At 34.8% G+C, this 16,283-nt stretch overlaps 1 protein-coding gene across 4 annotated transcripts in view; it reads right to left on the bottom strand.

Moving 5' to 3' along the window:
- Positions 1 to 448: 448 nt before the first annotated feature.
- Positions 449 to 16,283, bottom strand: part of CEP120 (centrosomal protein 120) — a 76,756-nt gene continuing 60,921 nt past the window's right edge. For all 4 annotated transcript variants that reach the window (XM_050795531.1, XM_050795532.1, XM_050795533.1 and 1 more), the window contains 2 exons: positions 6,988 to 7,133; positions 449 to 2,283 (listed from right to left, as the gene is read on the bottom strand). In XM_050795531.1, coding sequence (XP_050651488.1) covers positions 2,049 to 2,283; positions 6,988 to 7,133 — 381 coding nt within the window. In that variant the 3' untranslated portion in view covers positions 449 to 2,048. The remainder of the gene's footprint in view (positions 2,284 to 6,987; positions 7,134 to 16,283) is intronic.

Below are 16,283 nucleotides of genomic sequence, written 5' to 3'. Positions count from 1 at the left end.
TTAGATATACCTGGTAGACATTACACACCCTCCTATGCAGTACATGCCTGCATTAAACATGGAAACTAGACTTTTTCCATGAAAAAAACACAGAAATTTTAAAGGTAAATCTGATTTCACCTTCAAATATATGATATTTTCCTGTTATTGGAAACTTATTCACCCACCCATGCCTGCACCCACTCACTGATTTATCTACTGTGGTCATACTCATTAACTCCTAGGCAAAATCAGTGTAAAAACATTTGATGCCACTTATAAATGGAATGGTTATTGCTAAAAGGACTACAAAAGAGAGTTAAGATTTTAGACTCCCCTAGTTGTAAAACAAAAAAATAGTATGTAAACACTTGAGAAAAAAAGACAGTCATTTGAAATAGGAAAACCCGAACACTTTGCCAACTCTGTTTAGGAAAAAAAGAACTCAGGCTGCTCAAGAACTCAGAGATGCACACAATTATGATTTTATTTGTTAAATTACAATAGCCAAAAGAGCTTTACAGAAGGGAAAATAAAATACACATCCATTTTAGAAAAGCCCTTTTTGTTTCTCTAAATCAGAGGCCCCCTCTAGTGTTTGAAAGCAGTCTCAGGCAACACACAATGCAATTGCAGTAAACAGTCACAGCATTTTACCCCAGACCTTTCAAAACAAAAGGCATGCTTCTGTTCCATTCAAGTGGCACAAAAATCAATGAGAGAAAAATAGCTAATCATAATTAATATTGCAAATTCCTGCTATGATTCACAGATTCATTATCCTCTCATTCAGTAATTTCTTTATTATTTACTGCTGGGTTATTTTTTAGAAGATTAATACTCTGTTAATAAGGAAAAAAATAAAAGCATAGGGACTTTAATTTCCCTAATAAGAAATATATCTCATTTAAAATGACAGAAAATTAATGTTACCATATATCCTACTCTGCTTTGATGGAAGTTATTGGTAACTTCCTAAAGTATATACTTAATTATATTTGGAAATCAGAACTTTTTAAAGTACATATATTTTGAAATTCAACCTAATCTGTGACTTTGCTAAAACTTTTTCAGTACTCTGTAAAAGGAGGTGGGAAGCGTTGCTTTGAGGACAAATGTTGGCTCTGAAGAATATGATATAAAGGAACTCTTAGAGTTTATACAGACATGGCACTGAATAAATTCAATGACTGAATCTCGTGCACTTTGAAAAAGATTGACTGAAATTAGGGGGAGTAAAAAATAGTTGATTTTCACTCCATTTTTTCAGCTAATGTCTTTATGTGTCTGTTTCCATGTTCTATTACAGAGGGTTTAAGCTGACAGCTAGTATTACTATAACTGGAAAATAAAAACAAATCTCTAATTTTAACAAAATAAAACAATGCAAACTTGAGGAAGAAACCAACAGAGAAAACTATATTAAGCTAATACTTCATGTTCTTAAAAGTTATAAGTACACTGAGAATTTGAAAATTCAATAGCTCTTGAAACAAATTTAATCTGTATTAACTCTATTTAAACAAATGACCAATTTGTCACCAAACATGACATATGGCTTCTCTGCACTGATCTTACTTTGTTTTCAAACTTGTCACTTGCAAATATTATAAGAAAAAAAGGTCATCTAAAATGAGTTAAACTGGTTACAATTGGTCTCAACTTTTAAAAATTTACATTCAAATGGAATAGGACGCAGCATTTTTAAAGTGCAAGATATACTCTTTTGGCTCAACATGAAATATTATAGAACTGGAAATTACCGCAGTCATTTCTCCTACAACTAACTTAGTGAAAAGCTGTTTTGAAAGTTAGCCATCAGATTATAAACTATGAAAAACACTGAAAAGTCATTTAAAATGAGTATATAAAATGCAAATTACAAATAAAACCAGTGTGGGAGAGGTAGCATAAAGTAAATAAGATCAAATAAATACTATACAATAACATACAAAATTTTGCTTATAAAAAATTGAAAATACCATTTTAAAACATCCATTTTCCTCACTTTTGAAGGTTTTACAAAGAAATTAAAATTTAGAGTCTCTATAAAGCTCTTCCAAATGTTATTAATTACTGGCATTGCTTTTTGCCAAAATCTCTCTGATCTGTCGGTCGAGTTCACTTATTATTCGATCCTCGTGATTATACACACCCGTTCTCATCAAAGTATCCCTTTCTTCTATTAGGCGAGTCAAATAATCATCCAAGCCTTCTTCCAATACACTGCCATGGGGACCATCCTTTTTTCCACTTGCAATCTCTCTGGAATCCTGGTATTGTTTTTGCTCTTGTTGCCTTAACCTGAGAAGTCAAGAACAAATGCCACTCTAGCAACTGTGTTGGTTTTCTTAACGTCACTATTTAAAAACAAAATGATTCAATGGTAAAATAAGGTTTCAGTAATATTTTCAGGAAGAAAACAAAAACAATGTTCCACTTGGCTAGTCAACAGTCTGCACATTTATAAAAGGCAACTTTAAAAACAATACTTGTTTTTCTAATTACAAAATACATGAAAACTAGATATTTTGGAGCTATGTAAAGAAAATAAAAATCATCTGTAATGTGATCCCAATTTGAGTAACATTTTTCTGTATTTCTTTTCAAGTTTAAAAAATGCATATATGTACTTAAAATATGTATGTGTTGAAAAACTTAATGATACTACATATGCAATTCTGTATACTACTTTTCTCATTTATATAGTGATTTTTTTATATCATTAAATGTTCTTCTAAATTGTTTTATAATATTCCATCATTTGGGGTATCATCATTTTGTCATCTTTTATTATTGATCTTTAGGTTGCTCGTTTTTAAACCTTTGTTGTTGCTGTTTTGAACATATTAAAAAAAATTCATTCAACAAACATTTATTTGTGCCAAACAAGTTTTGGGGATACAGAAGTGAACCAAGAAAATTCCCTGCTATTATGGAGTTGTATCTCTAATTATTTGTAGAAAGTGAAATTCTATATGTATGTGTGGTTCAAAGGGCATATGCATGTTAAGGTTTTGTATGGATATCTTCAAGTTATGTTTGTTATAATCTCATTTGGGGATGAGAAAAGGAGAGTAGATACTGACCTGCGATTTGGTATTTCCAATAGAACACTGTTGATCAAACTGTCTTGAAAATGGAGCAGTAATAATAATACTTAGTATATTTTGTTTGTTTGAGACAAGGTCTTACTCTGTCGCCCAGGCTGGAGTGCAGTGGTGTGATCACAGCTCACTGCAGCCTCGACCTCCTGGGCTCAATGGATCTGCCCACCTCAGCCTCCCGAGTAGCTGGGACTATAGGCCATGCCACCACGCCCAGCTAATTTGTGTGTGTGTGTGTGTGTGTGTGTGAGATTTTATATATATATATATATAGTTTTGTAGACATGGCATTTCACTATGTTTTCCAGGCTAGTCTCAAACTCCTGGGCTCAAGTAATCCACTTGCCTCGGCCGCCCAAAGTGCTGGGATTACAGGTGTGAGCCACTGTACCTGGCCTACTTACTAAGTGACAATAACACTAAGTTTGGATATGGAATATGTTTAATGTAGAACGTACAATTAAGATATAATTTTGGCTGGGCACGGCGGCTCATGCCTGTAATCCCAGCACTTCGGGAGGCCGAGGCAAGCGGATCACCTGAGGTCGGGAGTTCAAGACCAGCCTGACCAACATGGAGAAACTCCATCTCTACTAAAAATACAAAATTAGCCGGGCGTGGTGGTACATGCCTGTAATCCCAGCACTTGGGAGGCTGAGGCAGGAGAATCACTTGAACCCGGGAGGCCGAGGCTACAGTGAGCCAAGATCGGCCACTGCAATCCAGCTAGGGCAACAAGAGTAAAACTCTGTCTCAAAAAAAAAAAAAAGATATAATTTTATATTTTTCTATATTAGTGGCTACAAAAGTATTTTAATTTGCAATGATTCTGATATTTTGTCTTGATTGTAAGACAAAGCAGTTGCATCTAAGTTCCTCCCTTTGAGACTGGCTTTTCTGTGGCTTATTTCCGCTGAAGACTAAGTCCACTTCTAAATTTACACACAGGATGAGGGAGAGGGAGAAAGAAGCAGTGAGGAACGAGTCCTGCTCTCACAGACCAGGATGGCCCCAGAGGGTACATGACTGTTGGCAGAACACACTTTCATTTGTTCAGATGACCCTCTGAAACATGAAACTCCTATAATTCCGCACAAAAAAAAAGGAAACTACAGTCCAAGAAGGATACCAAATGTCTTTATCTATTCTAAAACAAAAAGCCTAAACAGTGCAGGGCACTGTACTCTGGGACCTGGGTGGGAAATGGAGTGGTTAGTGAGACACTGGTACCAAAGTCTTTCCATGGAATTTGAGTGATTCATGTGGATAAGGAAGGGCAGATTTCTGAATCGTTGTTTCTCCTACGCCAATTCTTATAGCTGTCTTGGAGGACAGGGTCCTCTAGGTAAATTAATGCACACAATGCCAAACTATGTACCAGAAAGTTTAACCATTTCCCTTCTGTGCATCATCTGTCTATGCATATGGGACAAATGCAATTTTTGTACAACTGATAAATCATCTCTACCAAATCTTCGCTAAAATGCAATTATCAGTCATGATCACAATAGAATTTTAGAACCTGATGGCTGAAGAAGCCCATAAAGTTGTTAAAGAAAACTTTTAGAACGTTCCTGACAACTGCTATTCTGGACTCTACAAGCACACTCCCTGCCACTAGGAATATATTACTGTGTAGAACTGCTCTAACTTAGAAAGTTCCTTCTTGTATTGAACTCGGTATGCCTCTTTATATTTTCAGTAATTGGCTATGATATTGCATAAGAGGAGAAGCCCGCTTACTTCTTCTTAATATGGTAGCTCTCCAGATATGTGAAGACAGTTACCTACCACTTTGCCCAAGAGTTCTTCAAGTTCAATATCCCTCACTCTCTTAATCACTTCTTGGATGGCATGATATATTGCCCCTTACTGTCCTGGTCACATTCCACTGGAAGCTCTCTAGGTAGCTGATTTCCCTTAAAGTGTGCTGCACAGTGGTAAGAACACCCCAGAGGTGATTTACCAGTACTGAATAATGAACACTACTTCTATGAATGACCCTAACTGCACTGACTCTTCGGTAGCCAAATCACACCATTATTAGTGGCCACAGAAGTTCTCCTAGGCTTCTACACATCACCTGTTTTATGTCTTATCTATCACTTAAGTGATTTTTCTTATAGCTTATACAGAGGACTCTGCTTTTGTCTCTAATATATTTAATCTTATTGGTTTCAGTTTTCTCAGAATCCTAATTTATTAAGGCATTAGTAAGACTGTGTATGATCTACAGATTTGATAGGCAACATGGATATCTTTAACCCACCAAATCAGTGCTTAGCAAACAGCAGGAGCTAAACATATATTTGCTAAACTGGAACCAAGAAAGTGCTATATATGACAGCAAAATTTTGGAAGGCAAGGATATTATAATTCATTAAGTTGTAATGTCTTGCAAGTCTATAACATGGTAGATACCAAATAAATATTTCCTGAATAAATGAGAATAAAAGTACCACAGATTGAACCCTGTTAAGCATGGTACTTGGAGCTGACCTTTTACAACTGGTATTTCTTCAATTATCTTTTAAATACAGTTATTTAATTCAGCTAGGAACCCACTTAATACAGTGACCACATTTTTCTCCACTTCATACATGGAGATATAAGATACTGTGTAAAATGTAGTATGTATGCTCTGAACTGCGTCCCTGCCAAATTCCGATGTTGAACCCCTAACCTCCAATGTGATGGTATTTGGAGATGGACCTTTGGGAGATAATCAGGTTTAGATGAGGCCATGAGGGTGAACTCTCATCATGGGATTAGTGCTCTCCTAAGAAGAGACACCAGAGAGAGGACACAGCGAGAAGGTGGCCCTCTAAAACCAACCACACTGGCACCATGATCTTTGACTTCTAGCCTCTAGTACTGTGAGAAAATAAACTTCTGTTTACCCAGTCTATGGTATATTTTTTTAACCAGTCCAAGTTAACTAAAACTGCACTTTGCTCAAACAAAAATATACTAGACCCTTGATAAACTAAGCCAAAAAGTCTTCCCCCAAAACTACCCTCCAAAAAAACTAGAATTCATTTTTATGCTGCTTCCTAGTGATTAATTTTCTAACATGAAACACCGTTGAAGTTGTGATTAAGATGAACACAGCACTACAGAGAAGCCCAGTGTAGCATAGTAGTTAAAAATGCAATCTCTGGAATCAGATTTGAACTCTGGCTCCATGATTTACTAGCTACATGACCTTGAATAATGTGTTTAAGCTCTGTCTTTAATCTTCAATCTCTTCATCTTGAAATTGGTGAAAATATCTTCCTCACAAAGTAGCTTTGAAGACTTAAAAAAAAAAAAGAGCTGGGCAATACAAGACATTTAAAACAGTTCCTGGCACAAAGTAAGGGCTCATTAAGAGCTATTGTTACAGATATTAATAATATGACTAAATTTGAAATTTCTTATACTTTATGTAAGTGAAGACTCAGTTCAATAGTAGCAATAATCCTGAAATCACCACATAAAAATAAATTTTAAAGTAGTAATGCTATAAATGGAAACACAAGAGCTGAATGGACTTGCCACAGCTGTATTCATAGCAAAAAAAAAAAAAGTTTAATAGTCTTTGGCATAGATTTTTTCTTTCTTTTTAAATTTGACACAAGGCCTCACTCTGTCACTCAAGCTGGAGTGCAGTGTGGCGTGACCACAGCTCACTGCAGCCCAGAACTCCTGGGCTCAAACGATCCTCCCACCATCCATTCAAAGTGTTAGGATTACAGGAATGAGCCACAGTACCCAGCTGGCATAGATTTTCTATTGTATATGTCTGCTACATTTTCTATATTTTTATATATGATCTACTTTATCCTTGAAAGACCTGAAGTTATACCTTCCCTGAACCAAACTTTGGTTTTTGAAAGAAACACTCTTTTAGTTATTATACCTGTTCAATTCATTTCTTATATCCAACAATTCTTGTCGCTCGGTTTTTACTGTATCTTTTTCCTCAGCAGCCAGGTAACGTAGTCTCATCTGTTCCAATTCTTCCTGCTGTTTTTTAAGACGAGCCATTTGACTTTCTTGTTCCCTCTTGAAAGAAACAAAGAAACAAGCCATATCCTTAATATTAGGAACAAATATTTCATATGACTTTGACTTGTGATTATAATCCTATTTGACAACACCCATGATATAGCCACACACTGCCAATTCTTTTTTTTTTTAAGAACAGAATCTCACTGTGTTGCCCAGGCTGGAGTGCACTGGCTAGTCACAGGAGCAATGAAGCACACTAAAGCCACAGACTGCTAGGTTCAAGCAATCCTCCTACTTCGGCCTCTGGGCCCAAGTAGGAGTACCTGGGCCCAAGGTGTGTGCCCACCCTTGCACTGCTAATTTTATGAGTTATATATTATCCAGAAAATACCCAGGTAAGTTTTCTCTAAACACTCTATTACTTCTCTTTTACTATATGTCATAATCCTTTAATCAGTGATTGATATTAGCTGACTATCACAGGACAATAGATGTTGAAGGCAAGAAAGAGGCTGCTGTCAATACAATGAACTGCTAAAAGACTAGTGGTAAGAGCAGCATCTGAGAAAATCGTTATACAAAGATGTACCTAGAAAAATTCATTAACTGTCCCTGTACAAATCCCTAATTCCACTCCTACTTCAGTAAATATGCCTTTCCACTCTGTTCTCCAGACTCATACAAAACCTATGCACATATGTTTTTAAACAAAAATGAAAACAAACAATACGTTCTAGTTTGCATTTTGAAAAAAGTTTAACAATTCTTCAAGTCAATAGATAAAGTCTTAAAATAAATGAGTAACATTCCACATAATGCATATTCCATGACTTATTCAACCACTTTCTCAATAACAGACACTTTTGTTACTACAAACACTGCTGTAATAGGACACTCTGTCATCTATCACACAGGTTAGCTCAGGAATCCTTAAGTCATTTTCTTTTGTTTAGGACAAAATCCCAGAGTGGGAAAGCTGGGTCAATAGGTTTCTGTTAACTATTTTTTAAAGTATTTATTGAATCGTAACAAAACAGAAAACTGCCAAATGACAAGATGCATTTTGATATATTTTCACAAAGTAGACCACTCACATACTCACCATCCGGAGATCAGACTGCCAGAATCCCAGAAATCTGTGTCTCCTCCCAGTCACTAACCATTCACCCTTTCCCAATGATAACTACTACCCTAATTTTAACACCACAAATAAGTTTTGAACTTAATATAGAATCTGTACAGTATGTATTTGTGTCAGGGTTCTTTCATTTAACATTGTTTTTGAGACTCATTGTTCTATGTAGTTAATCATTTACATTATTATACAGCATTCCACTGAATGAATATACAATTTATTCATTCACTGCTGAAAGACACTGGGCAGTTTCCAGTTTTGAATTATAAATAATGCTGATGTGAAGATTTTATACATGTCTTTTGGAACACACTTGTATGCATTCCTACTGGATATATACATAGGCTTCAAATTGCGTGGTCAGAGGATGTAAGAATTAGAACAGCCTTAGTAAATACAGGTTTTAGTATCCCTTATCTGAAATGCTTGAGGCCATAAGTGTTTTGATTTTGAAATATTTGCATATACATAACAAGATATCTTGGGGATGGGACTGTCTAAACATGAAATTCATTTATGTTTCACATACACCTTGTATACACAGCCTGAAAGTAATTTTACACAGTGTTTTACACAATGTTTTAAATAATTCTGTGTGAACTGTCACATAAGGTCAGGTGTAGAATTTTCCACTTGTGGCATCCTGTCAGGGCTCAAAAAGTTCAGATTTTGAAGCATTTCGGATTAGGGATGTTCAACCTGTATTTCCAAACAGTTTGCAAGGTAGTCGTATCAATTTATACTTCCACTTGAGCATTCCAGTGCTTTATATTCTTGCCAACGCTTGGTGATGCCATTTTTTTTTCATTTTAGCCATTTGACAGGTCACGTAGTAGAATCTCATTGTAATTTTATCTTGCACTATTTAAAGACCAGTGAGGTTGAACATATTTTAATAGTTTTATGACATTTAGGTATCTTTGTTTATAAAGTTCCTATTTACGCTTTTGGTACTTTACCTGGTTGTCCATCTTCTGTTATTGATGCTTATAAATATTGGATAAGTCCTTTGTCAATTTTATAAATTACAACTATTTCCCAGTAGTCTTTGGCCTGTCTTTTCACTCCTTTAATGTTGTTTTTAATAAAGAGAAGTCCTTGATTTTAACATAGTTCAGATTTTTCTGTTTATTCCTTTTTTTTTTTTTTTTTTTTTTTTTTTTGAGATGGAGTCTTGCTCTGTCACCCAGGCTGGAGTGCAGTGGCCGGATCTCAGCTCACTGCAAGCTCCTCCTCTCGGGTTCACGCCATTCTCCTGCCTCAGCCTCCGGAGTAGCTGGGACTACAGGCACCCGCCACTTCGCCCGGCTAGTTTTTTGTATTTTTCAGTAGAGACGGGGTTTCACCGTGTTAGCCAGGATGGTCTCGATCTCCTGACCTCGTGATCCGCCCGTCTCGGCCTCCCAAAGTGCTGGGATTACAGGCTTGAGCCACCGCGCCTGGCCCCTGTTTATTCCTTTTTGGTTAGTGCTCTTTCCTATTTAAGACATTTTTTGCCTGTCTCAGTCTGTTAGATATTCTTTTATGTTACCCTCCTGAAGTTTCACTTTTTCCCCATATAGAGCTCAAACTGACCTAGCAATATTTGCTGAAAAACACCTCTTCTCTTGTTGCTTGGCAGTTATTATTACCTGTCACATATCACCTCCATCCATATATGTATGTTTTTGTTTCTGGATGCTCTGATCTATTTATTCTTGCATTAACACTACACTGTTTTAATTACTTCAACTCTTGTAACAATGTCTTAATATATGATAGTGTAAGTTCCTCTACCTTTGGCTATTCTTCAAAATGATTTTAGCTATTCTTGGCTCTTACATTTTCATATAAATTTCAATTTCTAAGGCTAAAAAAAAACCTGCTGAGATTTTATGATGATTATATTGAATCCACAGATCAATTTGGCCAAAACCAGTGTCTTTAAAATATTGATTTTTAATCAATGAAATGGTTTACCTAATGATGTAGGTCTTAACTTTTAATAATAGTTTACAGTCCTCTATATGCTAAGACTAACATATTTGATTGTACTGCTAGATATTTGATTTTAGATGCTACTGTAAATGATAGAACTTTACAATTTTCATTTCCTAATTACTTTAGTAGACAAATAACATTGATTTTTACATATTGACTTTGTTTCCAGCAAACTTGCTAAACTCACTTATTCCTAATTTTAGATACTTCTTAGCTTTCTAAATACATCCGTGTTATCTGCAAATAAGGGTAGTTTTACTTTCTCCCTTCCAAATGACACACTATTTCTTTTTCTTGCCCTATTACACTGGCCAGAACACCTCTAATACAATGTTGAAAAGAAATGGTGATAGAGGGAATGTTTCTCTCATTTCTGATCTGAGGAAAGTTTCATTATTTTAAGAATGTTTTTTGTAGGCTTTATGTAAAAACTCCACTAGATTAACACATTTACTGTCTAGTCTTAGTTTGTTAAGGAACATGACTTTTTCTGCAGCTGTTGATATCTTTTTCTCCTTTACTCTTTGAATGTGGTAAATAACCAACCTTGCATTTGCTTAATAAATAAGCTTCGCTGTAATGCTTACAAGTTTAGTATCTTAAACTTGTTATCTTTGATGTTTTAAAAGACTGGCCAATTAATTTTGTCCTTGTAGGCTTTTAGGATCAAGGTTATGCTAGTCTCGTTTTAAAAAGGTGAGAAGCGTTCTTCACTTCCCATTTTCTAAAATCTTTGTGTAAGATTAGTGTTATTTCTTCCTAAAATGTTCACTAAAATTCAAGTGTGAAGACATATGGGTCTGGAGCCTTCTTTGTGGGCAGGTTTTTTTATTACAGATTCAATTTCTTTAATAGCTATAAGACTATTTCTATTTTCTGTATCTTGGTGTATCCGTTTTGGAAGTTCTTTTTTCAAATTCACATGAAATTGTTCATACTATCCTCTTATCTCTGTAAATGTCTGAGATCTGTAGTCTTGTCTCTTTTTTCGATTCCTGATATGGATAGTTACTGTCTATTCTTTTTGTCCTTGAATACTTGCTAAGGGGGAGTAGAGGGGTCCTTTCAAAGACATGACTTTTGGCTTTATTGATTTTTATTGTACTTTTCCTCTCAGAAATAATTTCTATTCATCTTATTTCCTTGCTTCCACTTTACTTTCTTCTTGTTCTACTGAGTTTTTGAAAGGAATATTTCGAGAGCAGATTTATTCGTCTTATTTGCTAAACATAACTGCGGTTATACATTTCCCTCTAAGCACAGCTTTCACTAAATTCCACACTTTGATGTGTTTTATGTGCACTATTTTTCAGTTCAAAATATTTTCTAATTTTACTGTGGTCTCCAGTTTACCATGGGTTACGAGAAGTACGCTACTTAATATTCACTCATTTGGGGACATTTCGTATTATCTTTTTACTTCTAGCTTAATATCACTGTGGTCAGAGAACATATTCTATATTACAATCTTCTGGAATGTGTTGAGAATTGTAATTTAATCCAGCATATAAGCAACTTGGTTAAATGTTCCATGTGCACTAGAAAATAGTGTATATTCTGGACTTTTTGGATGAAGTGTTCTAGAATATACCAATGGTTAGTTGTGTTGCCCATATCTTCTACATTGTTACTTATTTTCGGTCTGTTTGCACCATCAGTTCTCTGGAGAGTTATGGTAAAATCTCCTATCATTATAGATTTACCTATTTCTCTTTTAAGCTCTATTAATTTATCTAATTTGTTGCTGTGTTACCAGGTACAAATGTACAATTGTTGTCATCTTCCAAGTGGATTAACCCCCTTTTATAACTATGAAAACTCCCTTTACCTACAGTAAAATGTCTCTCACCCTAAAGTCTGGTTTGCCTAATATGAAGTATTACTACACCAGCTTTCTCTTAGTATTATTGTAGTATATATTTTCCTTCTGTTAGAATTCAACCATCTTATGTTCTTATATTTAAGGTATCTCTTACAAAGCATATTGTTAACTTTTTAAAATTCAGCTTTTAAATATCTGTCTTTAATGGGAGCATTTGGTCCACTTATATTTAAAGCAATTGGTGATATAGATTTAAATATTTCCATCTTATGATTTTCTATTCATTCCATCTATTTTATGCTCCTTCTCTCTCCCTTTAATGAAATAATTTGTCATTCAATTTTCACCCTCTATCTTGTTACTAAATAATTTTTAGTAATATGTATCCCTCACTTAACAGAATCTAACTAGGACTTTTACATCTTCAGATAATTTAACATACTTTAAACATTTCACTCTCTTCATATTTTTGCACTATTTTTGTTATAACTTTTAATTCTATGTATATTTTAAAGTCAACAAATACTCTTATTGTTTTCCTACAACCAATATCCATTTACAGTTAGCCTGATATTTATTTCCATTGTTCTTTACTCTTCTGTATTTCAAAGCTTTCATTTGGGATCATTCTTCTTCTTCTGCCTGAAGAACCCAAGTATTTCTTTTGCTTCAGATTTGCCATGACAAATTCTGCCAATTTTTGTTGGTCTCCGTCTTTCCTTTATAAATAATGCTTTTACTGGGTAACAAAATTTTAGTTCAGCAATTGTTTTCTTTGGTACTTTAGGGATGCTATTTTACCGTCTTACAAATTCCTTTACTTTTGTTAAAAAGTCATCTGTCAGTCTTATCACTGCTCCTTTGAAGGCAATGTATCTGTTCACCCCTGCTCCCAACAGCTTTTAAGGTTTTTCTTTGCTTTTTGTCAATTTTGCTGTGATGCATCTAGGTAGGTTTACTTTGTATTTATCCTGCTTGCAGTTCACAGATATTTTTGAATCTATGAACTGATAGCTGTTTTACTTTGGAAAATTCTTAGCCAGTATCTCTTTAAATATTGCTTTCTCCCCATTCTTTCTCCAATTACACATAAGACAGTCTCAAAATATACCACTTCTCTAATACATTTCTTCATCATATCACCTATTTTCTACAGTATAATGATGGTAGTATTTCAAACTTCTTGTCTGATATTCCAGAATCTGAATTACACTTGTTGATTAATTTCTACTGAGCACAAGACATAAACAGGCACTCTACAGATGAAGAAATGTAAGCAGCGTGGCAAAACCCTGTCTCCACAAAAAAAAAAAAAAAAAAAAAAAAAAATTACAAAAATTAGCCAGGCATGGTGACGTGCACCTGGAGTCCCAGATACTTCGGAGGCTGAGGTGGATGACCTGAGCCTAGGAGGTTGGGGCTGCAGTGAACTGTGAATGCACCACTGCACTCCAATCTGGGTGACAGAGTGAGACCTTGTTTCAAAAACAAACATAGGAAAAGATGCTCAAAGTTAGTTATTAGTAACTACAGGAATGAAAATTTAAGCCCCAATGTGACACTACTTGGGGCCAACCAAACTGAAAAATTTAAGACATCTGACAATAGCTAACTGTTTGCAAAAATGTGAAGGATAGGAACAATTATATGCTACTCTTGGGAATTGCAAATTAGTATAACCACTTTAAAGATAATTACGTAATATTTAGTGAAACTGAAGAAATTAATGTCCCCTAGTACCAGAAATCCCACTTTTAGATATAAATACTAGAGAAACTCTTACAGGCACTAACACATTCAGGGTTCTCTTATCCTGGATAAAATTGTGCAATATTTATAGAGAATGATTGTATGTATATAAAGGTTCAAAACACACCAAACTAAGCAATGTTGTTTGCAAATAGTAGACTTTTAATATATCATGTCACAAAATTATGACAAAAAGCAAAGGAATAATATCAAATTCAGGATAGTAATTACCTCTGGAAACAGAACACAGAGTTGAGAAAGGGACACAGAAGGCTTCCAAAGCATTCATAATGCTCTGTTTCTTAAACCAGGAGGCAGGTGGAAAGAGGAGAAGAACCTTCTTTGAAATGTGTATTTCATTTTAAAGTTATTTAAAAAGAAAAACATATCTGGGCAAAAATGCACCAAACTCTCTTCTTTGGCTAAGGAGAGGATTACTGGTGATCTGTAGTGTCTAAAGTTACATGGTGCTGCAAATTGAGTAAGTATGACTGCAAGCAGGAAATATGTAATAAAAGTTGATTATTAGCTTTACTCTGTAAAACTAAGTTTTTGATAAAATTTAACATTTTCTAAAACATAAGAAAATCCTTTAAATGTTTGGAATTTTGAATCAAGAATAGGGCATTAATAATAATCACACACACACACACACACACACACACACACAAATTAGAGGTTAGTGAAAGAAGTCCTCTCCAGTGCCAGGTGCTCTGGGTTAAAGGATCCTCAATCAAGTGAGTATAATCTTTATTTTGCCTTGGCTGCCTATAAATCCAGAGAGGAGATGTAAACATACATACACTAGACTAAACAGCGGCTAAAAAGTGGCCACTACTTACCCTCCCACTCACACATACCATGTAAGTCTGTGGGAAAAAACTTACAACTAAACTAAGGAACTCAAGTAAAGTTTTCTGAAAATAACCCAGAGCTGACAAGTCAGTAGGAGGGCCTGGATGGTTTCAAGACACAGTTTTTAACCAAGACTTGGACCTCCAACTGTTTTCTTAAACAAAGATTTACATCCCATCCTTGGCTAAATTACTTATAAATTAATCAAATTAATTACTCAGTGGATAAGCAGGAGGCTGGACAAGATAGTGCTGATGTCAGCCAATGAAGTCTGTGTTGTTTTAACTAAATATATCAGCTCAGTTTTAAACAGATCTACTGTGCACAAATATGGTAACAGACCCACAATCCTTCCCAAAATATTACTTCTCTTTCCTGTCCTGGGAACATACATACCTACTTTGAATATATCTGACATAAAAATGTTAAATTGTCTACAACAAACTCATACTTCATAACAATGCTTCATTTATTTTTTTAAAAAGTAGGCTTTATTCTACTTAATGATATTCTAAGGTGTCAAGAAATGTTTTTAAGTAAACATGCAAATAGGTTATTTAGAGCACAAGTAGGAAAGCACACAACTTTACTTGAGTATTTGTAGACCAATGCAATTCAAGTATTTCTTTTGGTTTTAAAATATTTCTATAGTATATCTTGAAGAAGAAAAAAGGAAACTAAATTACCTCTTACAAGTCTAACAAGTAGAACTTTTAACTTTGTCCCATGATATCAAACTTAAGGGTATCACTTCCTTGTTTTCTAAATCAGGACTCATTTTATGTTATGCTTATTTATATTTTACAGCTGTTGCCTTCCCAGTTACCAAAGAACAAAAAAGCTTTCCACTGGGAAACAGGCTTTTACAGTTGCAAATCAAAAGAAAAGATTTTTTTCTAAATAATTAGAAGGTTACAAAATAGTTAGAAGGTTATATTTTTTAATTCACAAATTTACTATTCTGGGTCACCTTCGAGTAATGGAAATCTCTGTTTAAACATTCTTCTGGCAATGGGCACCAAGCATTAGGTCTTATTTCCAAGCTTTACCAGCTGGGTTTTGTCATTAACATTTATTAACAATCTAAGATATGGCTTTCACCATCTAATCCGTACTACACAAATGTTTTGTATGGCTCTCCAGAGGGTTTTGATGTGACAAATTACTGGCAGAGATTACAGCCCCGTGGCTATTCACCAGAGGCAATGTAAAATTAACATGGTACTAATCCAATTTAAACAAGAAGTTGCACAATCTTCTGAACAAAACCAGATAGATGATTCCAAAATTATATTCAAGCACAATAAATGTGTTTTTAATAAAAAATTTAAGGAAAAAAAACTGAGTAATTTTCACACACATGAAATGTGCCTATTTGATGAAGTTATTAATTTTAATCTTACTAAAACAGTTAGGGGCAGAGCACAACTCACTATGGTAACCCCAAGGTCTATTACTTTTCTTCTTAAAGTGTTGCATCTCAGTGTAGTCTGCAGAACATCAGTGATTCCTAGTGACCTCAAAATGTGTTTACAGAGGTGCCTCTAAAGCAGAAAGTTTGTGGGATAAGGATTAAATTGGTTTGCAATGAAAAAGCAATGAGCATCTCTGCACTCAAAGAACTTTTCTTTCATGAAGTATAAGTTTCAGAATTGAACCACTA

The sequence above is a fragment of the Macaca thibetana genome, chromosome 6 (assembly GCF_024542745.1).
Source record: "Macaca thibetana thibetana isolate TM-01 chromosome 6, ASM2454274v1, whole genome shotgun sequence".
Lineage (NCBI taxonomy): Eukaryota > Metazoa > Chordata > Mammalia > Primates > Cercopithecidae > Macaca > Macaca thibetana.
Note: the sequence above shows the minus strand (reverse complement) of the source record. Positions and strands in the feature narration are given on the sequence as shown.